The following is a 27,441-nucleotide window of genomic DNA, read 5'->3' on the forward strand; positions in this document are numbered from 1 at the left end:
TCAAAGCTATGTAGTGACATGCACGCGCGTTACGGGAACATATGTGCTCTATATACCTTGTTTCAATTACTCACCACACCACATAAAGGGCAATGTCACAATTTTTCCCATGCTAAGGCAACTAGAATAACAGGTGTCATCCAGTGGGGCGAACATTCAGGCACTTTGAAAGGGAGGTAAGTAATTCAATAGGGATACAAGGCAGCCAGCACCCCTGATGCTCTACCCTTCCCCAACACTGCTTCTGATGCACATGCACGGAAAACAAAAATGGGAACAGAAAGAAGCATAGTACAATGACGCACACTTTGTTGAGCAGCAAGAGATTCCTCAGCCAGTGAATTGAAATATATTGAATATACTGTGCAAATGTGGGCAGAAAAACATAGGCAAGATTCCAGATAAAAATGAGTGATTCCAGTGCTTAAAAATGATAAAAGACATCCGTTACTTAATTCTAGCAAGAGTGACTCCACAAAGGTGCTGGCATAACACAGATGCAATTAAAGTCTGATACTTGTGCTATGTGCTGCAATCAGCTCTACTGCTGGTTCGGTATTATTCGAGGCGTGGCATGTTATCAAAACCTTCTCTCTGGCAACGCTATCCATCAATTGTTAATTAAAAAAAACTGCCTACTTCCAAATACAGTGCAGTAGTATGAAAGAGTGCATGCATTGGGCCTGCCACATGTTGAAAATAATGTTGACAAAAATATTTTCTAGGACCCCTGTGCGCAAGAAGGAAGAATAAGTAGTGGATGGCCATTTGCGGAGAGGTGGTGTCAAACAGTTAAAAATAAAGACGTAACAAATGAAGACGTGCCAATTGCTCATTAAAGGAGCTTATTCGTTAACTTCTTAAAAGGCCAGCTTATACCTAACTAGCACGCCAATGAATAAAACGCACGCGTACACCCTCCCGCACACGCCTCGAGAAATACGCCTCTCCCGAGAACCGCAGACCTGCACCAGACGAACGGCGCAAGTGCTTGCGTCACCAGCAGGGCAAGAGAGGACAAACGTCAGTAGAGGAAAAAGCAGAGCCGCTGGCGTCCGAGGTAATTGTCAGTTTTCCGCTACCGACATAATAATGCAACCAACAATCTGGTCTCGCACATCGCCAAGGACGGCGGCGAGTTGAACGTTCTTTGAGCAAATATTTATAGCTTCACTTGAATTCGGAGCGCTCTCGGGTACGGTTCGAATAGACACCGAGGCGGCTCTTCTGAACACCGAAGTGACGTATTCTAAGCTTACCTTGGAAAATCAAGAACGGCTTAACGACAAACTCATTGACTTGATAAAATAAAAACACTGGGTTGGCCGCACGTGTGTTCGGATGCACTTACCGGCAACACCTTCGTCTGACAGCGGATGAGGTCGAAATCCTCCTTGCTCGCAGCACTCATCCACGATCGGCGGAACTCAGCGCGGCAGGGACGAGGAATAAGGCTCGCCCATTTCGAGCGTACTCCGGGCAATTTGGCCGCGACGAGCTTGAGCATTGCGTGACCGTTTGTGCGCGCTTGAGCGACGAAGACTGCGTGCCCGTGCTCACAGTCCGTGCGATGCACGAAGCGGATCAACTGTGTGTGTCGCGTACGCCGGCCGCTCAACAAGTGGCGGAGGATACTGGGAGAGGAGAGCGGTCGACGCTCCCCAGCTCCAACCGCTGCGGGGCCAGCCGGCGGCGACTGTCTACATGCGCACTGGACCCTTTGTCGTTGGTCCTTGCGCACTACGCGCAAACGAACCGAGGGTGCAAGGCACAAAGTCGAAAAGCGCTCAGTAAGCGGATGTTACGAAACGGGGTCGAGCTTATCATGACGCGCCCGCTGCAGAGAGGCCGAGCGCCAAATCGGCGACATGTCAGCAACCGTGGATGATGGAGGAAAAGCAGTAGGAAAAGGCAGCAGAGCGCGAATGATCTGTCTGTCGTCCATGGCACTTTTCTAGGGTACCCCCTTGAGTTGATTCACTTTCGCGGCACATTTGCGAGACAAGCGGTTGGCTTCGAAGCATTCAACAGCAAACGAAACCATTCAAAAATTTCTGCGTGTTTCTATATGCCAAGGCTTTCACGTAAGATGCACGGTCGCTATGGCACCACTCTGGACGAGCGACTGACCAAGCGGAAGTAATGTGCAACGGTGGGATAGCGAAACTTATTTATTTTCTGTACAACTACGCGCGGATGCTGATGGCTTGGAGAACGTCTACGACCATCTGTAATGAGCATAAGCCTTGTTGGCTTCACACTGCTTGTGTAGCTCGTGCTTCTTTTTGACGACTCTTCCCTGGTTGTTGTACGCGTCCAGCAACTCTTTGGCGAGCTGATCACAGAACGCAACTTTGGGGTCCTTGTCGTTGACAGCATCGATCATCCATTTCATGGAGAGAAAACGAGCCCTGTTTTCTGTCATAGGCACAGGTACCTGATAGGTGATGCCACCTCGCTTGATCGGGCTCAGTTCCAATACCGGGCGGCAGTTTTCAAGTGCCTTGTGCAGGATAGTCACAGGGTTGCATTCGACCTTGCTTTTCGTCTCTTCGTCAGCGGCCCTGTTGTACTTAGTAAGTTGTATACGCTTCACGTTGAACAGTCCAAGTTCAATGTTCTCCCTCGCGAGTGCCTTGTCACCTTTGCGCATCAACATATTTATGAACTTGTCCAGGGTGGCGTCGTAAAATAGAGAGGTCGACACATGGCTCGGCGCAGCCTTAACAGGCACGAACTTGTAGTCTTCCACTTCCCCGGACGTCTCCAGTTCTTCCAGTTTCTTCTTGTCGACGAATGGCTCTACGTGATTCTTATCATAAACGGAAGTTCGCACTTGGGTTGCGAAGACGGGGCATAACTTGCGAGCAACGACACTGCCAGAGCGTATCATGCTCTCACACGCGGAAGCGGCCATTTTTTTCTTTCTAAGGAACAGCAATGCATCGACATCAACTGCGCCATAACGTAACAATACAATTGTGCTTCAACACTACTACTATACTGCTACAAGACAGGAAAAAAAAAAAAACCTTGTCAAATAGACACATAACGTGCGGAGTGCCCTCTTACGAACACAAATATATCTATAAAAATTGTAGGAAGTAGTACACCTAAAAATTTATCAACTTTTGCGGAGTCTGCGTTTTGAAGTTTTAATAAGTACAATTATTATTATAAATAAAAAATAACAATAGACATAATGCTGAATAACTTAAGCTATTTTAGTTGACGAGTTTATTTGTTATTGCAAGTTTTACCTGTACCTGACGCAAAAGAGCTTGAGAAGGTAACAACACTGGTTCAGACGTGGCTGCTGATTTCGTTTTCGACGTCCGTAAACTTGGTGCGTTTTTTCAGCTGCGAAAACAAAATTCCCTCGAGATCGAGCTTTCAGAGTGACTTGAGCTGAACATATCAGCCCCGGTAAGTGCTCTTTTAACGCAACTTGCTTTTGTCGACGATCGGAGGCCGCAATATTTCGTGGCAATCGAGCGTGCACCGCCGTCAGTGGTCGCCTTATTTACGTCGGTGCGTGCCATCGCTTTTATTTATCGCAGGTTCGTAATGAGACTAATTAGTAATAACACATCACATGCCCCGCCTCCATGTTTCCATCTAGAAAGCTTGCTTGATGACGCGATAGTCGCTGTTCCGTTAGTGCGCTGCCGACGTCGAAGTGGGCCGCGTCGGATCGCACAGCTGCTGAAAAGCAGACATTGAAATCGCTCCTTTATTATTGCAGTCACCATGATGGAAGAAGCGGCCGACGATGCTAACGGAGATTCTACGTTCGAATTCGTCGCCGTCAAAGACGCTTCAATGCCCTCCGACACCACCGAGCCCAAGACAGGTACGGGTGTTTATTCCTCTGGCCATTTTCTGCTTTCGTTTTCTCTTGTGTACTTGGAGACGCGTCGAGGAGCGGCACCTGGCCTTTCGGCACTTAACAGAAGCGTGGCATGTGCGCAACGCTTTGCGAAATGAAAGCGAGATCTTCTGCCACCAATCTGATTTTAAAGCACTGAAGCGGAAAGAGAGAGAGACAAGAAGCGTTCAAACGTTATCTTACGGAAAACACCCGTCGCATGCGAAATTTAAATAGGTCATAGGTCGAATACTGAATGTGGCTGCGTTGGTTATAGTTTAATCGCAAGATAACCCGCTGGAGGCAGGAACACATAGAGAAAGCTTGGTACTCGTTCGTGGGATCAAATCGGAGCGTATGTTTTCAGTGCAAGCATACGTTCAAAGGAACTGGTGCCTCTTTATGACCCAGTTGTGTCGTGATACTTGCGTGCTCTCACGAAGTCTAAAGGCTTGGCGATGTGGATGGTACACAATTAGTTTACATTGAGTTCCTGTTACTCGGCCTGATCCGACTGGAAATGCCATCACAAGCAAAAATATAATATGTGGTTTTGTGTGCGCGCATTACTGGGTGTACTCCTAGGCAGCTTAGGATATAGTACTGAATTTTCACATTTTGAGTAAATTGCTGTTGTTTGCTGTTGCCCCATGTTTTAGTATTTCAGAATGAAAAAATAATACATTATTCTGAAACTTGTGCCAGTTTGTTATCTTGGGATGGTAATTTTTAAAAAATAATAATGTTAGATTGTGCCTCTACGAGACATTACATGCTGTGATGTGCTGAAGACCATGTTTATAAATTGCTGGAACACTGTTAACTATAGGTCGGCAAACTCAATCATAAATCTACTCACTTAGGTTGCGTTAAAGTCTGCATCAAAGTATGTCAAGGTGAATAATATTTTGGTCAGTTTGAGTCATATTGACACCAATTTTTAGTGAGTTTGTTTGAGATAAATACTACTAAGCTTCAGTCCAATTGAGCCGTAATCGGTGAATAGATTTCTTAAGTGAGTTTGACGTTTTTTATTGCGAACCTATGGCCCTATCTACTAATCCTTGGCATTACTATTAGCCTTATATCAGCATATGTTTATACTGAAGTATATTCACAAATATTTCAATGCACTAGCATTCGTGCACCACTTCAATATTCATTGATCAGAGGCTTGAGCCAGGCAGAGAGGTGCCATGACCTACCTCCACAAACTCTCTAGGGAATTTCTTGATTAATATTTTGAGTGAGTTACGTATTTCATAAAGATGTCCTTACTGGATTTGAACCACTGATAACTTGTATTTGAAGGCATAGGCGTGCCCCATTCCCAGAAGGGGCGAAAGTTCATTGCAGCACCCCGCCTCCCTATTAAGTCAATAAATAAAGCAGACTTTGTACCCCCCCCCCCCCAACCCGTGTACATGCCTATGTTTGAAGGCAGATTAAAAGGCGTATAGTGAAGTATTGATTATCAGAAACATCGACATTGAAGAGTATCAAAAAAGCTAATTTTATGCTAAAATACACACAAGTGGACTCACTCAAGCTGGGCTAGAGCCGTGACTTAGAGTGAGTCCAGCTGAGTAATGTCTGTGAGATTGTGTCCGAGTGAGTTTGGTTGAAGAAAGTATTTGTGAGTCTGGGTGCGAGTAAAATATATTTCGTTAGTGAGTCTGAGTAAGGCCCAATTTTGTTTGCCGACTTTTGCTGCCTGCAGTGTACAACAATATGTCAGACAGCATAACGACACAGAAGCAAGAATGCCTTACTGATACATTATCTGATAATATTAGAATGTGCATGAACCAGTAGCAAACCTAACAGAAGGAAAAAATAGATTACAATCAGTGATTTGGAGTGATAAACTTAGAGTGCATAGATTGGCTAAATAGATGCATCAAGCCAAACAGAACAGCCTTAATTCCACAGTGTGTGCATTCTGCAGTGGCTCACGATTGCTGGAACATAATGTTTCAACACAGTTCTTGAAATCATGAAAGGCCTTGAATTGCATGCGATATGAATAATTGTTATCTAGAACACATGACGAGAAGGCACTATATGTATTTATCGATTTCCCTTTTGTTCTGAACAAGAGTAGAATAAGAACAAACAGCAACAAAAAGGTAAAAATTAAAGAAAAACCCTAATATCCAATGTAGCGTAATGAAATGAAATACATGCAGAAACAACACACGAATAGTCTATATGCCCTATTTGCTCATGGTACTAGAGCATCTAATGGAGCTGAGAAAGTAGTTGTTATTTATAGCAGCTAATAAAGCGTATGATGTGCTCTGTATGAAGAAGAAAAAGGTTTCACTGCTTGGCAAAACACTGTGATATTCTCACGCAAACACACTAAAAATTTGCCCCCCCCCCCCCCCCCCCGTATGATGATGCTGGAATGTAACACTTTATACTTGCAGTTAACCTAGTTTGGTAAAAACTTATTCTTAATTTATTTTATTTTTATCATAAAGAAAATTGTAGGGCTATACAGACTCTATAACCCTTGCAAGAAAAAAAAAGTTGATCAATCTCACAAGCACTTTATGTTCTTATGTCAAATTTGCTTGTTATTAATTATTACTTTGAGCAAAAACAATAAAAGAACAACCCACAAAAAAGAAACAATGTGCAGGCTGAATCAACTGCTAATAGTACCCAGATGTTCATAAGCAAACGCACTTTTTCTTACATAATTTGTACAAATAAAAGAACATTTGAAGCATACAACTAATCATATTTACGTTACTTTGCACACTTAAGTATAATTCTGAACTGTCATGTTAGTATGTATAATTGTAGACAAAGCAACGGATGTGGGTGTGCACTTTTTGCACGGCCTTGCCATCTAGATGACAGTGCAGCAGGAAGCGCGGTGAAGACACAGCAGACAGTGGGAAGTGCAGAGAAAACGCAGCAGAAAGCAGTCCCGCCAAGCCCGCCAGTGGTGACGACGGTGCCAACGTCTTTCCAACCTGCCATGCCCCCTCAGACACTGACCCAGAGCCAGGCACCTCTGCGGCCATCACCATTCCAGCACACCCAGGTGTCGAGTGCCTATTCACCCGGTGGCACACATCCGCCGCCAGGTGTGACAGCAACAGTGGCGGCTCCAGTGCCTGGATCCTACGCAACTCAGTTTCCACCACCCATGCAGTCTGTCTATCAACCTCCACCGATGGGAGCACAGCACCAATCACAGCCACCACCGCCACCACAACAGTAAGCTGGAGTTTGTTTGGTTCGGCTAGGACTTCCTACATGTGCTGTGTGTATTTGCTGGCCATATTTTGTCTGTACACACCATCATGTGTAATGAGACATTACACATAGTGCAGTCAAATACCTTCGCAGCGAATGCTTGTATAAAAAAGTATGAGCTGTATAACTTGGAATTTCTTATGTGGTGGCTACACTGTGAGCGTTAAGTTGTGTGGAATATACAAAGAAGTAGTCTATGTAAAAAAGGCAGACGTTTGGGTGAAGATGAAAGTCGAGGAAATGAGAAATTTGAGAAAAGCCATCGTTTGGATAAGAGAAATGAGAAAAGCCATCGTTTGGATAAGCGAACGTGTCTTCCTCAAGGCTGCAACTGCTGCAGCTTTGAAGAACACGGGTTTACTTGTCAAAACGTCGTCTTTAGTGACACACCATGTCATGGTGTGTCATTCATGAATTTTTCATCTGCATAATACAGTATTCCTAAGGTATCGAGCACTTAACTATAAAGGCATTTAACCATAATGACCTTCGTGGCAGATGCTGTGTACTTTTACATAATTAGCTCTCCCACAAGGGCTATAAATACTTTTCTGACTGCTGCTTGGATGCCTAATGGATATGAAGGCTCGAAAAGGTAAGTAGTGTGTCCTGCGAAAGGTGTGTGCTCAGGCCAACTTAAGAAAAGTGTGTATTTCTCATACACCCTTCTTTGCATTTAGTGTGCCTCCAGGATTTTAGCGAATATAGAAGCCGCCTATAAGCTCTTGCTTAACAGTTTCTCACACATGCTTAAAAGTGTCATGCAGGCCTATATGGCCTCCGAGATCCACTTTGGCAGTGCAACAAAACATGTTATGTTAACATAAGGAAAAACACCAGGGCAGTAAACACCAAACTGCGAGTGCCACAACCAGACACCTAGACCAAGGGTTAGAGTTGTCCCCAATTTTCTTTCTGTCATGCTTTGTATAGGACACATTAGAAAGTTCTGCGGTGACCATGAAGTGTGGTCATTTACTAGAGCTTGATTTTTCTCATTGTAACATGGTCTGTTTCACTCCACCGTACTTCCAAATAGCATTTTAAAGCGGTACTACTTTCTTTTTAACTAGTGACGCAATTCGTTTTTGTGTACATCTTGTGCTGCCTGACCTTGCATGAATGCATGTCAGCTTTTTTTTTTTTTGGGGGGGGGGGGGGGGGGCTGACGCTTTAGTGGGGTATTAGTGGTGAATTAAACTTTTATGACATTTGCATGGCTCTAATGTTCAGACAGTGCTTGTGAACATTTTCGTTGCTTATTAACCTGCTTTTATTAATAATGCACGGCTCTAGGTAATGAACGTTTTTGGTTGTGAGATTGTAACAGTTCATACATTTTTTGTCCAAACTGTATGCTTTGGTGTAAATCAATATTATGTTTCTTACCATGCTTCTCTACCTCATGACTGGCTCAGCGCATAGCATGTGCATTGACATTGTGCTTGTTTTTTGCGTGCTAGTGCTGTTAGCATACCTGCATCTTGTTTCAGGTATTACACAAGCCAACCTAGCCACACCTACCCTGCATACTCGTAAGTGCTTGATTGCCATGAAAATAACAGCTGTGGTGGCATTTGGTTTCCTTCTGATATTAAGGGGACCCCTTGGGATTGGTGAATAAACACATTTTATAAACAGCAAGTATGGCTATGAGCGGTTTAGGTGAATTTTGTAGTCACGCGCAGCATGTAGATTTTACGAGCAAAGTATGAAGTTTCCACTTCCCCAAGCACCCTATTTTCATACAGAGGCCCATACTCGCTTTCTTAAAAGCGTCTGGCCTGAACTCTAATTCGTCTTTCGGGTGAATGCTGCTATTGGCTGATAGCTGACAATCAAGAATAGCAATTGTATTAGATGTGCTTCTTGCCTATTGGGTGCTGCCACTTGCTGGCACCGCATTTTATATTGAGCAGAAATTACACATCGGCAACACTAACATGCACAGGGCATTGCTGGGAGTGAGCGAGCGCGTGATGTGTGCTGAAGTTCATGATACACTGTGTGCTCATCTGGATGAAGAAAAAGAGGAAGTGTATAAAGCATGTAACAAATCCCTGTAGCTTAGCTTGTTCCTGACAGATTCTAAAAATTTTTGTGCCAGTCAATTTGTGAGGTCATAAACTTTGGTACTTAGGTTATTTGATGATTACTTCGAAAAATCTTTTCAGGATACCTATAGGCATTTAAACATAGGTGTAGCAATATCTCAGCTATAGATGGTCAGCTGACGTTGTCAAAGGGGCAATTTTTGCTGGTTCTATTGCAAGAGATGACTAAACCCATATCAAGGCGGGTGAAGTTTATTTTTCTTTCAGCAGCAAAAAAACTTCAATGAAAAGAAAAGGACCACTAAACTAGCAGGCACTGCACATTTGGTGCCTGTGTACTCTTGTCTTTTGTCACCTTGAGTCACTTGATCGTGCTAAATGTCAAGGAATGGAAAGGCCGTTTGCATTAAAAGCTTCGACATGCACCAGCTTGTATGTAGGAACTGCACAGAACATGGCAAAGTACCTTGCAGGTGCTTGTCATGTTCAGCATGTCAGTTCTTCAAACTACAGGCAATCTATTTGGAAGTGAGAGAACCGTGCAGTGTTCTTGTGAATATTGAGGAAATATGAGATAGAATTATCCAAAAATTCAATTATGAGACTCCCACATTGTGTTGCTACTGGTCTGGTTATCAAATGTGGTATAGACTCTCATCTAAGTTTATGTGAGCAAATGACATTGATTTCACACAAACTACATATATAGTCAAATCCCTTCACAAGAGACTCTGGTGTAAGAGACAAAAGAGATAGAAGAGACTACATAGGTGAAATGGAAGTATTTACATCAGTGCACATATGCTAATTTCGAGGCAACTGCACTGATTACTGCCATAAAATGTTGTGTGCAGATATTGCAGCTGCCTTATGCAACAAATGGTGGAGAACTTTGCTGGAAGGACCTTATTGCTACGTATTAGTTGTTGAACATACTGTACAACTGCAGTGAATGGTTCGGCCATGCTGACCTCTTCGACCCCAAATGAGAAATAGCCATGATAATCAGGTAAAGCTCTCGATAGAAGGTCAATTGAACCCAGGACGGTAGTGTAAAATTGGGGAATAGAAACGACTGAGCACATAGCATGGTTAGGTTACTGTGCTGGCTTCCTCTCAGTTAATCAGAAGTGTTGAGGTACTGTCAACATGCTTGGTGATGTCTGTTAGGGTCATTGTGAGCCATGAATTGCCAGTGTAAATGTTTTACCTAGTGAATGCGTGGTATGTTCATGTGTACATAAGTCTCGAATGAGGAAATGAAAAGCATGACACACAAGAAAAAGCAAGTACCGCGGGATTGTTGGCATTGGACAGAAATAACACCTAATGTAACTGTTCTTTCTGTCGCCCTTTGTTTCTTCATATTTTCTAGACTTGTACCTTGTCGTTTACCCAAAAAATCTTTGTTCTTTTTGTTTTAGCACTGGTTCGGGAGATCAGTCCTTCTCAGTCTCCCTTCCTACGGACTACGACCAGAACCTTCCACAGTTGCCATCTGGCAATAGTGGCATGTGGGGTTGGTTTAAAGGCAACGATTTCCTGAATAAAGTTGCAGAGAAAGCCAAGGTGGGTTGTTTAGTGTTTTATTTGTTTAAGCATTCACCTGTGTATGCCTTCTTTGGTTGGCTATGTAAATGCTTATAGTAAACTAAACTTGAAGAAACCTGCTTTGACCTCTAAATAAGAATAAAATAAGTTAGCAGCAAAGGCGAATTCAAGTTCTTTTTTTTTCCCATTAAGGCCTCTGCTGCAGGAAGTTCTAAGCAGCCGATAAAGATATTCTAAAACTGAATGCGATTGCCAGTAGCACTACTGTCAGCTCTGTAAAATTGATTATTTTAAATGTTCTATGTAAAAGCCAACATACAAGGCTTTTGTTGAGGCAATGCATAGTGGCAAAAGAAATTTGTGATGCCATGATGGGTTCCGCTCGACTTGCGAAACAGAAAATGCAGCCACCATGCACACAGATGGTGCGATTCAAGGGTTTGCTTTGCTTTCATAAGATATTAGACAGCAGCTCTTGCTTTTGTGGTGCATAATAGTTTTCGATGTTGTGTATTGACTGGACTGAAAAGTGGTTTAATCTGATGATGATACCATTGTCATCACATCACTCAGTGCAATGTCCGAGGTTTATTTATGACAAGCGACAGTGGAAGAACAGGTGCAGTAAATTTGTTTGGCTCGCATTACCACAGTGTTTCGGACTATAATTTCTAACGGTTTCGTTCATACAGTATTGGAATTGGGGTTACTGATTCTGAGGTTAATCAAAATTTTTAACATAGTTGGTCTGAGTTTTTCTCTATTGCACTATTATTTAAACAGTATTGTGCCATCTTTCATGTAAAAATAATATTTCAGAGCTTATGCCTTACGTAAAACATTGAATTTAAATTTGAAGGAACTGACTGCTGATTTTTTCTGACTCAGTTTTTCACAGTGCAACAAGTTTCTCCTCAGTAGTGGTTAAGCTTGTAGTAGTTGATACCAGTAGTACGTGGACATTTTGTAAGAATATTTTGACGTGAGGAGCCACTAAAAAAGTACAAATGCTTCCTCAAACAATGCTGGGAATCGATAGCGATTTGGATAGAACTTTTTACAAACTGTTTCTTACACTCGCCATGCAACTTCCACAAAAGTGAGTGCAGCGGTTGTTCGCCACCTTTATTTTGCCATTTTCAACCGGTTTTCGATATAAAAAGCCGGTAAAACATCATAGTCATGTGAAATCCCTTTGCCGCCTCACGAGTCCAGCACTTGCGGTACTGCATGTGCCTGACTGAGGCACAGGTGCCTTTAGTGCCTCAGCTTACTTTCATGCTACTCGTGGCCTCCTCTATCAGTTAGTTGCTGGAGCTGAATGCGGAGGTCACGTGGTGCCGTTCATGAGCATCGGATCATACATCAAGCAAAGGTGATGCCACTGTTCTGCTCACTACAAACAAAGGCGTATCAGCAGAGTCTAGGCTAGAAAAAATTATAACAAGAAAAGTGCACTGTATTTCAACTCTGATATACAGACCATTAACCAGGTGCACCAGTAAATGTTCTCATGATCTTTGCTTTTTTTGCCGCACGAGGCAGCAAAATGACGTAAATTTGAATCCACATCTAATGAGACGAATGGGGCCCATTTTAGTCAGTATGTGATACATTTTCCTTAGTGTGGTTGTATAAATTCGTGTTTTGAGCAATTGTCTGTCCTTTAACCAAGGATTTGGTACAACAAAGTAAATTGGCAATTTCACTGACTTTATTTTGACTGTTTCACTGTGTCTATTATGTACAAACACTGGTTTCACTGTGTTTATTATGTACTTGCAATTACAGCAATATAGAAATGTAAAGCAAACCATGTTGAGTGTTCATTGCTTTATGCTAGGAGTTATTTAATTGTGGAGCTGAGTGTTGAATGCATGTGAATTCTGGGCCTTTGTTCTGGTGGGAACCTTACAGTGTCGAGAATAACCACCGATGATTGTAAACTGAAATCTTTTATTGATTTCAGAACTCAGTTGACTCGATGATCACCACGTTGGACCCAGGAATGAAAGAATTTATTTGTGAGTGTCATAACATAAGCATCTGTTATAGGCATTTCCTACAGATATCACCAATAGCTATGAGAAGGGGATATGTGCTTGCCAACCTTGACAGGAAATTCAGTGCCATTTGTGAGACTTCAGTTGTGCAGTTGTGTTTTGTTCTTGCTTTCATTTTCCCAAGCTTAGTAATATGCCCCCTTTACCCTTCCAGTATGTCTTGGAGTGTCTTATAGTGAAGAAAAAAAGTGTGAATGTAAGGGCTTGTTTTCTTTATTAGACACAATATTAATGAGACCTAACAGACAATGATGCCAAGGAAAGTATAGGGGATGTTCTTAGAAGTAATTGTAATGTAAATGTGAAGAAAAAAAAGTGGACAAAAAGATAACTTGTCATTGGCAGGCACTGAACCTATGGCCTTCGAATAACGCGTTTGATGCTTTACATATGGAGATAAGGTGGCGGTCATCCCTTCATCCACTTCATCGGCTATATATGTGCTCTCATTGATAGATTTTTATAGTGTCATGTTTAAATTGGCAATGGTTGTCGTCTCTTGAGAACACAGACCTCGTTGACACATGATAACTCTCGTAATAGCCTACAGAAGGTGTTGTGCGGGATGTCACTGTAATTTGACCCTTTGTGTGTGTGGGAGACTTGTAAAGAGTTGCTGTGCTGTGCCAAAAGAAAATGTTACCATTATTTGTTAAAATAATATATCTAGAAAAGGCTATCAAAACTGACATAAAAAAAAAGAAAAATTTTAGAGGGAATGCATTGCTCCATCTCCTTACTCTACTAAAAATTCTATTCAAAAAAGTGTACCAAGTCTTCTATTGCATTTTCAAGCTGTGACTTTTTTTTTTAAGTTCATCTACGCAACTTCACTCTGTTTTTCAATTTAATTTGAAGTTCATTTATGGGACTTCACTCTGTTTCATCTTTATCATTTTTTTTTTCCTTCGACAGATTCTGGTGGTGACATTGACATCCTTGTTGCCTCCCACGATGACCTCCGCATCATTGGTCCTGTCCGTGAGGCATTCCAAAAAATTTTTGGAAGAGCTACAGTGACAGGTGTTACCATGCCTCCATCCAACATGGCACCCCAGCCTGTTGGATTTGCAGCTGGCCTGAAAGCAGCTGAAGACAAGATTACATCACTGCAGATGACAGGTCGCATACCTGCTGCCCAGCCCATCCTGGCTGTCGAAAGCTTTATAGTAGAGCTCACACCGGACAGGTATGTACGCCGTACTGATCATTATCTGTTGCGACTCTCCCCACGGTGCTCTAATGGTTACGGTGCTCGCCTGCTGACCTGCGGATCGCGGGATGGAGTCCTGAATGCCGCGGCTGCATTTTTGATAGAAGCAGGAATGCTTGAGACCTGTGTGCTTTGATTTCGCTGCGTGTTAAATAACCCCAGGTGGTCGAAATTTCCGGAGCCCTCCAGTATGGCATTTCGTAATCATATTGTGATTTTGGGACGTTAATCTCCATCAATTATTATTACAGTAGACTCAAGATGATTCAAACTCTGATAATTCATACTTTTGGTTAATTCAAGCAAAATTCAATTTCTCGGTTGGCCCTCTATTCTTTTAATGTATTCAAAAGCCTTTTCATTTAAACTCCATGGTTCGGTTGATTCATACTTTTTGCACTTCGGTGCCAGAAAATATCTGCTGCTTTTCCACTATTATTTAAAAATTCGTGTGCTTATATAATCCCAACAGTCAAAAATGAAAAATAGGCCTGAGGCCTTCAAGGAAAAAGGCTTTGCAAGTAAACAAATGTTTGACACAAAGCACACGCACGATAAAACGTGATGCTTCTCAACTGGTATAGAGAGCTTTGTGCTGAAGGCACATACCTATAGCAAAGAAGCAGTTGGATATTCACGATTTCCTAAAGAGCTCTGATCAGCAGTAAATGGCCAATAAACTTGTGGACTTTACACCTCTGCTTTCTGTTCACTGCGCGTAGTTAGGGCTTAAGAACGCTTACAAAATTTTTAAATGCGATAAAATCAGTGCCTAATCATAAATGTGTGGTGTCACCTCTCCCACAGTCATCTATGCGAAAACTTCTGATAAATAAGCTTACTTGCATGTGTATATTGCAGGTACTTCTTATGCATATCGAAGAGTGTACCTAGGACCAGAAGCCTTAGCTTTACTTTATATGTTTGGAGTGATGAATGAATCGCAGAAAGCCACAGAACAAGACGTATGCTAGATCTCTGAATGCACTTCCGGTCCCTCTTCCCAGTAGTTCCAGCTTTCAATGCACAGTGCTCACACTACGTGGACATCAAATAAAATGAATGATCACTCTTTATCTACAATGACCACCAGTTTCAGTTACCGTATTTACTCGATTCTACCGCGCCCTCGATTGTAATGCGCACTCGGTTTTCACGACGAAAAAAAAAGTGACATCGATTGCAACGCGCACCCATTTTTCTCGTTGGTCCGTACGATCACACTACTTGGGAAAACAACTTCTTTCGGGAGCGTCTTCTGTTTAAATATGAGGTATGGGGGAAGCTTGTGCCTATCTGACGTGCAACGGAGCATTGCCGTCACTCTTGTTTTACCGTGGCCCGATGTCAGCATGCGAACTTGCTTCGCCCCATTCTTCACGACGGTTGTGGTGCCAGGCATGTCGAAATAAAGAGGCGTCTGAACGGCATTCTCGATTTGCCCAAGCAGGTAGCCGTTGTTGTGCTGCAAGTTTAGGACGAACCTCTGAAAACTGTGAAGCTTTTCTTCGTATTCTTCCGGCAAGTTTTGGCACATGCCCGTTCGCTTTCGGAAGGAAAAGCCTTTCCTCTTCATAAAGTTAGTTAGCCAGCACCTGCTCGCTTCGAACTGGCTCCACGTTAGCCCTTTTTCTAAAGCTAACTGCATAGCACGCACTTAGAGCAGTTCTGTCGTCACGGGCCGCTGTGCCGCTCGCTGCTCAAGCACATACTGGGTGAGCAGCTCTTCAATTTGCGGAAACCGACCCTGCTGTGGTCCACTGAAGCCTTTGCATGAATCTTTGACAATCTTCTGCTTTTGTTTTTGCCAGTCCCACACGCACGTTTCGGGAACTCCGAACGACCGCGATGCGGCCCGATTTCCATCTGTTTCGGCTTTTTTCCGGTTAAGCGAGTTCATAAATCGCATGCGCGTTAGAATCGAGTACGAAAAAAAAAAAAATGAATACAGTCATTTTATTGCCATCGGCATTCCAAAATGGCCGCCCCCTACGTGCGTCGGCATGGCGCGTTGGCCATTTCTGCCTATGGGTTTCGCATGTGCAGCACTTCGTACGTGTGCTGAGGAGTTCGTCATCTTGGTGTGCATTAGCATCGACGGCATGGAAGGGCCGACTCCAAAAACTCGACGAGTGCACCACGATGCCGCTTTTAAAAGAAAAGTCATCGCGTGTGCCGAAACGGACGTAAATCGGGCTGCATCGCGGTCGTTCGGAGTTCCCGAAACATGCGTGCGGGACTGGCGGAAACAAAAGCAGAATATTGTCGACAGCAAAGATTCACGCAAAGGCTTCAGCGGACCACAGCAGGGTCGGTTTCCGCAAATTGAAGAGCTGCTCGGCGAGTATGTGATTGAGCAGTGAGCGGCACAGCGGCCCGTGACGACAGAACTGCTCCAAGTGCAGGCTATGCAGTTAGCCTTAGAAAAAAGGGCTAATTTGGAGCCAGTTTAAAGCGAGCAGGTGCTGGCTAACTAACTTTCTGAAGAGGAAAGGCTTTTCCCTCTGAAGGCGAACGGGCATACGCCAAAAGTTGCTGGAGGAGTATGAAGAAAAGCTTCAGTTTTCAGAGGGTCGTCCTAAACTTGGGACACAACAACGGCTCCCTGCTTGGGCAAATCGGAAATGCCGATCAGATGCCTCTTTACTTTGACATGCCTGGCACCACAACCGTCGAGAAGAAGGGGGTGAAGCAAGTTCGCATGCTGACTTCGGGCCACAGTAAAACTAGAGTGATGGCAATGCTTTGTTGCACGTCAGATAGGCACAAGCTTCCCCCGTACCTCATATTTAAACGGAATACGCTCCCGAAAGGAGTCTTTTTCCCGAGTGGTGTGATCGTGTGGGCCAACGAGAAAAATGGGTGCTCGTTGCAATCGATGCCTTACTTTTTTTTTTTTCGTCGCAGAAACCCCGTGCGCGGTAGAATCGAGTAAATATGGTATTGCTTCAAATTGTGACATAAATAACATTTGTATTCAAAGAAGTGTCTGAGGTATTCTTGGTACACCTGCACAAACATAGGTTGCGGTCGTTTCTTCGCAGTGTTTTTCGGAACTCCGCAAAGAGGCAAACAAGATGATGGAAAGGACAACGATCATCGCATCCAAATAATTGATTACATTTTGCTGATTAACTATTATCTTTGTTTGTTTACCATTACCATGTGGGTCTTTCATAACATCTTTGTGTCAGCTGCAGCATCACACAACCTTCAAGATCTAAGTATATGATGACAGGGTTCCTGAATAACATGCGTGCTGATTCAGAATTGTAGCACATGTGCCAGCTTCCCATGTCTTGCGATTTTCTTCGAAAAACCAGCTCGGATTTCGTAGCTGATTTGTAAGGGGGCCCCATTGGCAAGGTTGTACGTAATGGATCCGAATAATCTTTGTGCGCTGTATGAATGGTGCTTGAGGAAGCTAGAAAATAACGACGATGAAGTTTTTCATCGTCACTATTGTGAAGTTTAATCAGTTTGCTCTTGCAGACATGGGCGAAAAGAATTTCGTCGCAGTAAAGCAGGATTCGGCAGTCTACCGCTATGTTAGAACTTGAAAAGTGTTTTTTTTTTGTTTTGCAAAGACCTGGCAGAGATGGACATGTACAGTAATGCTTACTTGTGACAAAAGTTTATTGGTCAAACCATGCACTTTTTTTTTGGTGATGATGCTTATATTTCATTTATCGTCGACTTATAATTTTTGTTTCTTCTTTTCATTTTAACTGCGCAGGTATATAACTCACTGTTTGACGAGTGAACTTCTGTTGTAAGTCAGCGCTGTTGTATGCGTCCTTTTCTGCCTGGTCTTTTGTTTTTCATGCTGTTTCCCTCCAATATGTCATACGAACATGCCCAAACAACCACCTTGGTAAAAAAATGGTAGTGGCTTAGCTCAGCTCTCGGCTATGCCAGGATATATGTAGCGTTAGCAAAGGTTCAGCTGATTATTATTAGCTTTTCAGATATCATGCTTACAGGTGTTCCAATGACACACACACGGTATATGTATTATGTAGCACATGTATATTTATTTTGCCGGGCAACTGCTTCGGGATCCGATGAGTCAACCTTCTCCGCTCTACTGCACCGTTGAGCAGCATTAGCACTCTCCTTCGCCATGGCTATACCACAGTGGCAAACGCCAGTCAGAGGCGCTATCAAGGGGCTCCAGCGCAGTGTCAGATGGAAACTGCACAGGGAAGGCGCGCGCGTCGGCGTCTATATGTCTACCAAGGCTATGACGGCACTCCTCTGGAAAGCGCACACCCGCGGCCGAGTGCGAAGGACGTGCCGGCTCCGGTGCGTGACACCACTGATCGTCTGCGTAGCGCATCGAATTGCGCGCACAATGGCAGTGGAGTATCATTGCGCATTTGCAGACCAGTGCCACGCGAATTTGGCTCAGCGAGGCCAGTGTAGCTAACGCTTCAAAAGTGTCCAGAGAGTAGACGACGACCATTTGAACGCAATGAGATGCTGTGTATCACGACCGCAAAAATTTGCTTTAGGACTTTTTAGACGGTTTAACTAATGCATTGTTGCCGCATGCTAGCTTTAAAACTATAAAAAGTGTTAACAGGGTTCAAATAAACAGAATTCACTATGCAACCACTTGCCTGATGTCCTTATATATAGGACCTGGTTCCATATTTCTTATATATATATTATAGGGTGCCCAGAAAACATTATTTTCGTGCTCTTGAAGTAGTAGTATAGCCAAATAAGAAAAAAAAAACATTTCAAAGGCCAAAAACTGTAAGGAATTCTTCAAGAAAATTTTGCCACCTTTACCAACATGACAGTTGGCTACAAAAACTCATTTCACGTTGTTCAATGTACACTAACGAAGGACACGTTAAGGCACACAGTTAATAACAACAAATTATTTTACCCAGCTAGGCTCGTATAAGTTAATCATAACTTATGCCTACCTGTACCTTCGTACGCTACTTCCACTTACGATGTCGAAAGATTTCTTGGCAAGTCATTGCACTGCCGTGAAGAGAACATACCAAAACAGTATATTATTGGCAGGGGTTTGTTTGACGCATGCTGGTCTTCTGCTGTGGTGACCACATTAACTGCAGCTAAGTGTTGCGTAGTCCTTGGCAGCATATCATACTGGTGGCAAAATCAACCTTTTGACACCCAGTTCCTTTCAAGATTTAGGAAAATGAGCATAACTCTTTGGGCGGTCTCTTTCTGTCAATGACTTTGACTGCGCTCATAATTTAGTTTTCTGGATATGCTACTCTTAGTACTATCTTCAAAGAAGCAAATATCGTATCTCGCATATAACCCATTGCTGCCTATAATCCGTGCTCTTCACTTCTACAAAAGAAAAAAAGATGCATATAGCCACCCCAACTTTTCAAGCACATTTTTTTTTGTTTTTTTTTTTGTGCAGGCTGTAGGCGAGAAAATGCGGTGCTAGTTTAAGCCAAACTTTACTTTGTTCTTTATGAGAAGCACTCGACTGGAATGTCGGTAGCTGCTGTTAATGGTGAAATGGTGAATTATGCTTCATTGCAGACATATATTTTGTCGCTTGAATCTTCACATTCACTGCTGCATACATTCTTTTCTGAAGATATCAATTTGCATTGTATTGCAGTAGTTGTGCCCCAGGTGCCCAGAATCTGTGCCATCTCTTGTGAACAGATGCTTCGAGATGCATTGCGCTCTTGAATAATAGCTCTTCTTAAGCGTAAAAACTTCCCTCTGCACTAGTGAAGTATATTGAGGTTTGCGTATCTGCCTTTGCTCTGTTTGCAGCTGGTTTGACATGCACTGCCTCGTACTAAAGGATGACTCATGCGGAGTGTTCCTGCATACATTTGGCCAACCAACACCTGTACCTGCCGAGTTTGTTGCAGAGATACAGGACAGGACACCAGCCGACTACCCACTTCGTTGGTGCGGCCTTGCGGTCACTGTTGGAGAAGTGGCCAGCCCTCGTCTGGTGGTGCCACAATCCGAGTGGAGAGCCGTGCTTGGCGGCATTCCCGACGCGCAGTTGGTTAACTCTGCAGCTTGTGCCCTGGCTTCCATGTACAGAAGGGCATTGCGCCGGTGACGTTGAACTCGGAACTTCCAGCTGCTTGTCTCTGTGTCGGCTTGTATAAAGAGTTGCTGTGCACCTGATATGTGGTCTGCTCGAGAGGCAGATGTTACGTATACATCGCATGGGCAGTAATTCGTGCCTCGTGATAATTGAAACTTTAAGGACTATGGTTGCACGTGTGTGGAGCATTTATGAAAAATCTGAGTGGGCGTGGTATCCAAGAGAAGGTGGCACATTCTCAGGCGAAAATTCTTTAAAATAGCCACTCGTGTGGACCTATAGTAACTGCTGTTAATGGTAAATTATTCTCTATTGTGCACTTATATTGCAGCTTGACTCTATAAGTTCACTGCTGCAGTTTATGTTGGTGCAACACAACATGCATTCCTCTGCCTGCACATTTCATTTTTGTTCATAGAACAACATGGTGAGATGTCACAAATCAGTGGTCGCACTGATTTGTATCAGTCATTTTATGAAACATAATGTCAGTATTACACACCACTAACACGAGCGCAGGCGAAAACTTTTATCACTCTTGACAAGCTACACTACTCATAACTTGGGCATATATGACTGCTATAACCACAGTGCAGAGTTGGAAATTAGCAGCAGGCACGAATAAACGCACATGGGAAAAGCGCAACATTATTTAGAGTGCAATTTTCGCTTATGATTTTGTCCACATTGAGGGCTCTGTCTTTGGATATTGCACATGGTACAGCAAAAATCATGTAATGCATGCAAGTAGAATAACTTTGCTTGAGGCAAAATTTTTACTCGCATACTTTGTCTCATCTTGCTGGAAGCAGAATCGCAGTGACATGGCAAGTACAGATCTTGCTCTTATTCAAAGTAACCAATGAGTATGTTAGTTTTAAGTGTTTAATGGTCGGTACACCATAGCATCATAATGCACTATAAAAGAAAGCAGTGCAGAATGTTTAACACTGCTAGGAATGAATGCAGATGTACGATGTTACTAATGGTTGTATGTGGTCTTACTCTTTCCTCATTCATATATTTTGTAGGCATGGTTTACGGGTGTGCTTTTGTTGTATTCACGATTTTCTGAGAATAAGACGTGAAAGCTCCACTTGGTTGTGAACAGAGTGCAATTTCTTTTAATCTTGTCAGCTAAGCTGAGGCGCATGCCAGAGCCAATCATCTCGCAAACATACTGGAGGAAGAGAAAGGATGAGACAAGTTGAGACATTATTTTCTGTGAAATGGCACGACTCAAAGAAATGGATATTGAGTGTGTTTGAATTTGAGATAAAAAAAAATATATTCATGGCCTCCTCGATTTTGCACCTGTACAAACTACAACTCAATAGTAGAGTTGAAATAAACATGTTTATTTCGTAAGGTGTTCTTTCTCTAAGAGTACTTTAGTTATAAATATGACAGAATACACCTTTGGAATTTCACTTTACAAGAACACTCTGAAAATAGTTTGCACTCATTGAGGAGTCTTTATACCACTACAGTTGTCATCTGGCTTGCTTCCCTTCTTAAAAACTTTGTGCTTGCCAGTTTCCTTTGAAGAAAGCCATGTCGCGCCATTTGTGATCTGGAGTTACCAGACACGTGGTATAACGATTATTGTTGTGGTACGAAATGATACCTCGGAGGTTGCAACTTTTTTTTTTTTTGGCATGTAGCTAGGTCTGTAAAACCAAGTTTTTCAGAAAAGAGCTAAAAAAAAAAGAGAAGGGGAGCGAACACTGCTGTCTTATGCTCCTGCTGCAAATACCCAAGACTTTAATAGATTTTGGTAGCAGCTACACGGGCCTAGTTATCAGTTTAGTAACAACAAGCAACATTGCATTAGAAAATGTCCAGTCCAGCAAAGCTATCTGAAAAATGTGAAAAAAGCCACCAAATCTGTATTATGGTGATATCATCAAAAGGGTCTCATTTTCTTACTTGTTAACAATTTTACATTCTGCTAGTGAATAAGTGCTAGAATGATAATAGGCTATTGAAAAGTAATTTACTAAAACAATATAATTTACTAAATTACTAGTATTTCTCCTTGGTGTCGCTGTATTTACTTATAGGTCATTGTGTGTAATGAAGTCAAATGTGCCTATAAGTGAATTTTTTGGAGGAAGTGTACTTGCAATGTGCTGAGACATGGCTCATGAAAGCATAAGAAAATAAGTGGGTTGGGTAACTTAGGTGAGCTCAATAGCTTCAAGAGTACAGTGTACATTATAAAGTTGTGTGTTAACTATATCACTATGTAGGTAGGAGTGTTGGCGTGATTCCATCATTTAAGCAGCCACTGAGGACCTTTCTCCAGTTCAGGACTTCAAGGTCTATGGCATGGCTTGCATTAAGATACATCGAAAACTCGTCAAGCATTAAAGCATTTCACATAATGTTTCATGCATTGTTAGCAAGAGTTCGCACAGTAAACTCCCATTAATGTCGATGTCACTTAATTGGACTTGCTTAATACGAATGGATGGAATAATCTAGATAGCACATATACATTTCTTTTGAAGGAAAGCCTGCTTAATTTGAATGCAAAACCGTGCTCCTTTATTGAACTAGACTTGCACCAGAATGCCCTTTCATGTGCAGTAATTATTAAAGCTTGGAAAAACCAGATATTCAGCAAGCAGAGCTACTTTATTGATACGATATGTGGGGTTTAACGTCCCAAAACCACCATATCTTTATGAGAGACGCCGCAGTGGAGGGCTCCGGAAATTTCGACCAACTGGGGTTCTTTATCGTGCACCCATATCTGAGAGCACTGGCCTTCAGCAAAGCAGAGCTACTGGTTTTGTGTAGGCACAAGTCTTGTTTTTTCATGGCCAATGCCTGTTCCATTCACAAAGCCACTCATTCTTTTTTTTTTTTACAAGTCATTTCGCTTCCATGTTCAGCAGTCTGTTTTGTTTGTTTATGCATACTGAGTGATAACTACATGGCACTGTAGAAGTAGAAAACTGGATTCTTCAGGGTGCGTACATTAGTGTTCAGAGCAGAAAACAGATAGACTATAAACACAGCACGAAGAAAAAACGTCCTCCTGGCACTCACAAAAAACAGACACATTGTCACACTATGCATCTCCCCCGCATCAGTTATTTTAACGGCCTACGATTACATTTTCCAAACCTCACCAACTTGCCCATGAAAAAGTGTTATCGTACCTAGTAACCCTACTCTTCTTGTGATGCAAAATCGTCAAACAAGAGCAGAGAAGATTTCTGAACGTCTGATTATTTCAGGCATATAAGTGCAGGTCTAAAAATTAGCATTCTTATGTCACATGGAAAATGGCTGATTCACTGTGAAAATTTGCCAACCTTGCTTGTGTACTGTAGTTGGCTTTGCTACTGGTGAGCTATAGACCAGTGTGCAGACTTGTTTTCTAGCATAGTGAGAGCAAAATGAAAGGTTTGTAAATCAATCGCCAGCGTACTGTGTTTGAAAGCAACATTACAAAACGTTTAGGAAGGGTCTCCAAATTAAATTTCATTATCAAAGGCTTTCTTATTAACCATTTGGATGTAGCAACAAGAATGTTTTAAAAATTGCCCATCATAGCAAACAAGGCTCTACAGTGAGAAATAATGTTGTGGAATGAAGGTACAGGCATTTAGTTTTATATAAAGTATGGCGTTTCTAGTGTGCGACTATATTGTTAATGTTCTTTACACACCGCTTTTGAAGTATAAAAGTGCAATGTGTATATTTCACAAATGCCTTTAGGCACATTTCATTTTCTACATTGTTGGCAATGACATTTCTGTTCATGTAAAATCTATTACTTTGTACGTTTTTTTCTCTTGCTTCCATGGCAAGTTATTAAACATTCAAAAGACCATAACTGAGTTATAGTATTACGTACACGGATGAATTGTGTCAACATTGTTGTGTATTGTCTCGCTATGGTTTTGTGGTGATATTAAGGTTGTAAACCTTTCGAGTGCCAGGGGTGAGCTTTCTTTTTACAGCTGCTTCCAGCGTTGAAGTATGCACTCTATTAATAAACTGCAAGTCGAAGAAACCAAATAAAGAAAAGCGTGTCATGTGCCGATGCTTCCTCTTGTGGAATATTTGCCGAAAGAAGTTCGCTCAAGTGGTCAGTGTTGTGGTATGCAATATCAATCGCTCGCATGCGAGTGCAGTCACTAGCTCTGTATGCCACACTGTAACCAACAAGTGGTTAAGAAGTCGGAGCGCAAATTCCGCCTACAGGTGAAGCTATGTGCAAATCTTGGTCGCAAGCTAGCTGACGAGAAAATATCCAGTGAAAAACTGCTTGCAGTGTTGTCGCACAGTGCCACTGAAACAGTGCTCCTGGCATTCCATACACTCTTATTGTCAATGAATAAAGCAGTTGTCATAGGCAATGTTTCTGACCCTATTCTTTATGGCATTACAACACAATCTACAAGTACCAACTGGTGATCCACTCATGCAGTCTTCTGCGCCATCTGCTGTATCGTAGTCATGACTTGATCGGCTGAGAGCCCAGAAAGTGAAGCATGACTCTCTTTTCCAAATTCTGAAAGCAGAGCACACTTATAATATCGCATATAAATGACTCAGCGACTTATTTGAGCAACTTAAGTGTTCATAAAAAATTCCATTTATCACATAACTGATGCATGCTGGACTTGTCCGTACATACAAAATTTTTTTGAATAATGGTGTATTGTACCCGAAGGCAGACTCAAAGAAGCACAAAACAAACACATATGTGAAAATTTCAAGAGCTAATTTTTAGTTGCAGGATAACAGCATACCTGTAGCCTTCACTTGACCCTAAACAAAACGTGTTCCAAGCAACAAGGCAACATGCATGAAATATGTATGGGCTTATGTGATAAGTAATCACATCAAATTATAAAATTGCAGCTTTATTTCAGTTAATGATATAGATGGTTTGTTGATACATGTGTCATTATTGATGGCCAGGCGATGGAGTTCAGTGATGAACCTGGCCACTTGACACTTTTACATATATTTTCCAGCTTTTAACAAATTAAACGGCCTTCGCAGAGAGACCAGACCAGGATGCACAGAACTGACGTGTGAAAATAAGCCCCAAGAAAAGCTTGAGGAATGTGCAACTGCTGTCTTTCACTGGATTCCAACTATTTGCAGAGGCAGCTGCGTGAGGCAAACTGGCCGATGCCTCATTGATTGATTGATATGTGGTGTTTAACGTCTCAAAACCACCATGTGATTATGAGAGACGCCGTAGTGGAGGGCTCCGGAAATTTCGACCACCAGGGGTTTTTTAACGTGCACCCAAATCTGAGCACACGGGCCTACAACATTTCCGCCTCCATCGGAAATGCAGCCGCCGCAGCCGGGATTCGAACCCGCGACCTGCGGGTCAGCAGCCGAGTACCCTAGCCACTAGAACGCCGCAGCGAGGCCTGGCTGATGCCTCACTGACAGGCTGCGTGAACATCGGAACAACCTTATGAAAGAGCAGCCCGATAGTTCCCTCGCAATTCACTGCAAGAAGAGTACCTGCTGCCTTTTTTGCCCTGATAAAGATTGTTGCAATAGTGTAGGTGAAGCGAGCAGGCTCATCACTGAAGCTCATCACGTTGCTTTCTAAAGTGACACATATATTAACAGACCATCTGCACCATTTTAATCGGTAAATAAAAACACTGTCTAGCGTCACTTACCACATGAGCCCATGAGTTTGTCGCATGAGTTATCAAGTTACTTCAAAGCACGGGTTAAGTTACGGTAATAATAATATCTGGGGTTTTAATGTCCCAAACCACAATACGATTAGAAGATGCGCCGTTGTGGAGGGTTCCGGAAATTTCGTCCGCATGGGGTTCTTTAACGTGCACCAAAATCTAATTACTAGAGCCTCAAGCATCTTCCCTTTCATCGAAAGTGCGGCTATCGAATCGAGTTACGGCTGACACCGACGGTTAGCAGTAAACGTGTGCCCGTTTCGTTTGCTGATGTGCTGTGTTCTGTTCACCACACATTTATTTCATAAGATACTCCTTCGCGCAAAGGGTTTCTCCCTCTCAGGCACGCCAACAATTGCGACCAAACAAACTTGGAACAGTGAACCTGCGGAACCGAAACCTGACAAACTAATCATATAATGTTGAGACAGTTCCAGCTGCATAAAGTCAAACGAAACCGGCAAAACGAATTTCTTAGGCACAAAGCTGTACAGTATGAATAAAACCGGCTTACCGTATCGAGCGTAAACTTTCGGTTGCACGCCGCTGCATTCACGTATGAGGATTGGCAGGTTTGGGTTGCTGTTCTTCACGCTGCGGTAGTGCTTCATTACAAACTCCCTGCAGGCACAGAAACGCAGCAAAGCTTAACCGTAATATCGCGACGACAAAGAGTAAAAGGCTTGTAAATCATTTTTATGTTGGGAACAATTGTTTCTACAACAAGCGTCAGTTCCTGATGTGTAAGTCGTTCGTAATTTCAGACGTATGGTCCCCGATCAACCTTGTGCCTGTCCTTGACAGCTGTTAATATCCCGTTAAAGTGTGCAAGAAATCAACAGGACACAGTCATATCAAACTAAGCTTACTCCTCGAATATAGTTCTTTTTTTTTCTTTTTTATCAAATGTCTAACGAAGCGAGAACGGCAAACGGGAATACGTAGATAGTAGAAAACGCGGCCGCACACTTCAAAGCAGTCTACGCTTCCGCCGGTAATGCTGCAACGAATGGCCATCAAGCAAGTTAGGCAGAAAGTAGAAAGTTTTACCGAGCACCAGCACTTTCAGCAGACTTCTGACAGAGGTGCAATCGTAGTTCCTTCAGGTGGCTACCAAATTTCGCCGCAGCCCGAGCACCGGCCATTTTCACTAGGCGGTTTGGATTGGATTGACTTTGGTTGAACCTTCTGCAACATCTTACGGAGCCAGCGCAGAGCGCGCCAAATTTGAAAGGCTACAATACGCGGCATACGCCAGTTTTGACGGGACATGTTTGTCTACCTGCCACAACAGCCCATTCTTAGCTGTAACACTCACAGGTGGTTCCAAGAAACAGCACACCAACACCGGAGCAGCGGAAGGCTGCACTGTTTTGCTAGACGCCTGAAGAACAGCTCAAGCTGATCGACAGAGCTCGCAAGATGGCAACGGCCACATGGGCCCTGGACTAAGAGCTCAACTTTCGACGGAAGAATTCATTTGAAATAAAGGTTTCAATCATTCATTATGAGTATGGGTGGGAGAACAGTAATCTTTGAGTGTAGATCCAGTAGTGCCAGAAGCAAAGAAATCATTCTTAGCATAGTAAACATCGTTCCAAGTATTTGCTGCATTTAAAAGTCCTTGCCATTAATATAATATTGCACATTACAAAG

General features: G+C 42.8%; 4 protein-coding genes across 5 annotated transcripts in view; 1 reads left to right on the forward strand and 3 right to left on the reverse strand.

Moving 5' to 3' along the window:
• Positions 1 to 1,761, reverse strand: part of LOC142815782 (long-chain-fatty-acid--CoA ligase 5-like) — a 64,535-nt gene extending 62,774 nt beyond the window's left edge. Inside the window, exon 1 of the mRNA XM_075894153.1 lies at positions 1,352 to 1,761. Coding sequence (XP_075750268.1) covers positions 1,352 to 1,507 — 156 coding nt within the window. The 5' untranslated portion in view covers positions 1,508 to 1,761. The remainder of the gene's footprint in view (positions 1 to 1,351) is intronic.
• Positions 1,762 to 2,153: 392 nt separating this feature from the next.
• On the reverse strand, positions 2,154 to 2,979 carry LOC142815798 (small ribosomal subunit protein uS7m-like). Its single transcript, XM_075894154.1, has one exon. It carries the CDS (start codon positions 2,915 to 2,917, stop codon positions 2,219 to 2,221), a length of 699 nt encoding a protein of 232 aa, XP_075750269.1. The 5' UTR covers positions 2,918 to 2,979; the 3' UTR covers positions 2,154 to 2,218.
• A 317-nt stretch (positions 2,980 to 3,296) lies between these two features.
• LOC119187967 (protein PRRC1) lies at positions 3,297 to 24,468 on the forward strand. 2 transcript variants are annotated; one of them, XM_075894155.1, is made up of 8 exons: positions 3,297 to 3,426; positions 3,746 to 3,853; positions 6,733 to 7,102; positions 8,635 to 8,676; positions 10,620 to 10,764; positions 12,716 to 12,770; positions 13,725 to 13,998; positions 19,804 to 24,468. In XM_075894155.1, the coding sequence occupies exons 2-8, from the start codon at positions 3,751 to 3,753 to the stop codon at positions 20,102 to 20,104; spliced, it is 1,290 nt and encodes a 429-aa protein (XP_075750270.1). In that variant the 5' UTR covers positions 3,297 to 3,426; positions 3,746 to 3,750; the 3' UTR covers positions 20,105 to 24,468. The 2 variants fall into 2 exon arrangements, with proteins under 2 accessions (XP_075750270.1, XP_075750271.1); XM_075894156.1 differs by lacking the exon at positions 8,635 to 8,676.
• On the reverse strand, positions 24,466 to 26,949 carry LOC142815838 (NADH dehydrogenase [ubiquinone] 1 alpha subcomplex subunit 2-like). The gene is made up of 3 exons (XM_075894157.1): positions 26,836 to 26,949; positions 26,300 to 26,406; positions 24,466 to 24,623 (listed from the first exon to the last, which is right to left on the reverse strand). The coding sequence occupies exons 1-3, from the start codon at positions 26,928 to 26,930 to the stop codon at positions 24,532 to 24,534; spliced, it is 294 nt and encodes a 97-aa protein (XP_075750272.1). The 5' UTR covers positions 26,931 to 26,949; the 3' UTR covers positions 24,466 to 24,531.
• Between the last annotated feature and the right edge of the window lie 492 nt (positions 26,950 to 27,441).

This window comes from Rhipicephalus microplus, chromosome 1, assembly GCF_043290135.1.
Source record: "Rhipicephalus microplus isolate Deutch F79 chromosome 1, USDA_Rmic, whole genome shotgun sequence".
In the NCBI taxonomy this organism is placed as follows: Eukaryota; Metazoa; Arthropoda; class Arachnida; order Ixodida; family Ixodidae; genus Rhipicephalus; species Rhipicephalus microplus.

Coding starts and splice junctions, on each gene's coding strand:
- LOC119187967 (XM_075894155.1), top strand. CDS start 3,751: ATGATGGAAGAAGCGGCCGACGATGCTAACGGAGATTCTACGTTCGAA. Junction 7,103..8,634: donor CCACCACCGCCACCACAACA/GTAAGCTGGAGT, acceptor ATCTTGTTTCAG/GTATTACACAAGCCAACCTA. Junction 8,677..10,619: donor CACACCTACCCTGCATACTC/GTAAGTGCTTGA, acceptor TTTTTGTTTTAG/CACTGGTTCGGGAGATCAGT.
- LOC142815838 (XM_075894157.1), bottom strand. CDS start 26,930: ATGGCCGGTGCTCGGGCTGCGGCGAAATTTGGTAGCCACCTGAAGGAA. Junction 26,407..26,835: donor GCTGAAAGTGCTGGTGCTCG/GTAAAACTTTCT, acceptor CTGTGCCTGCAG/GGAGTTTGTAATGAAGCACT. Junction 24,624..26,299: donor GAAAGTTTACGCTCGATACG/GTAAGCCGGTTT, acceptor CTCTGCTTTCAG/AATTTGGAAAAGAGAGTCAT.
- LOC142815798 (XM_075894154.1), bottom strand. CDS start 2,917: ATGGCCGCTTCCGCGTGTGAGAGCATGATACGCTCTGGCAGTGTCGTT.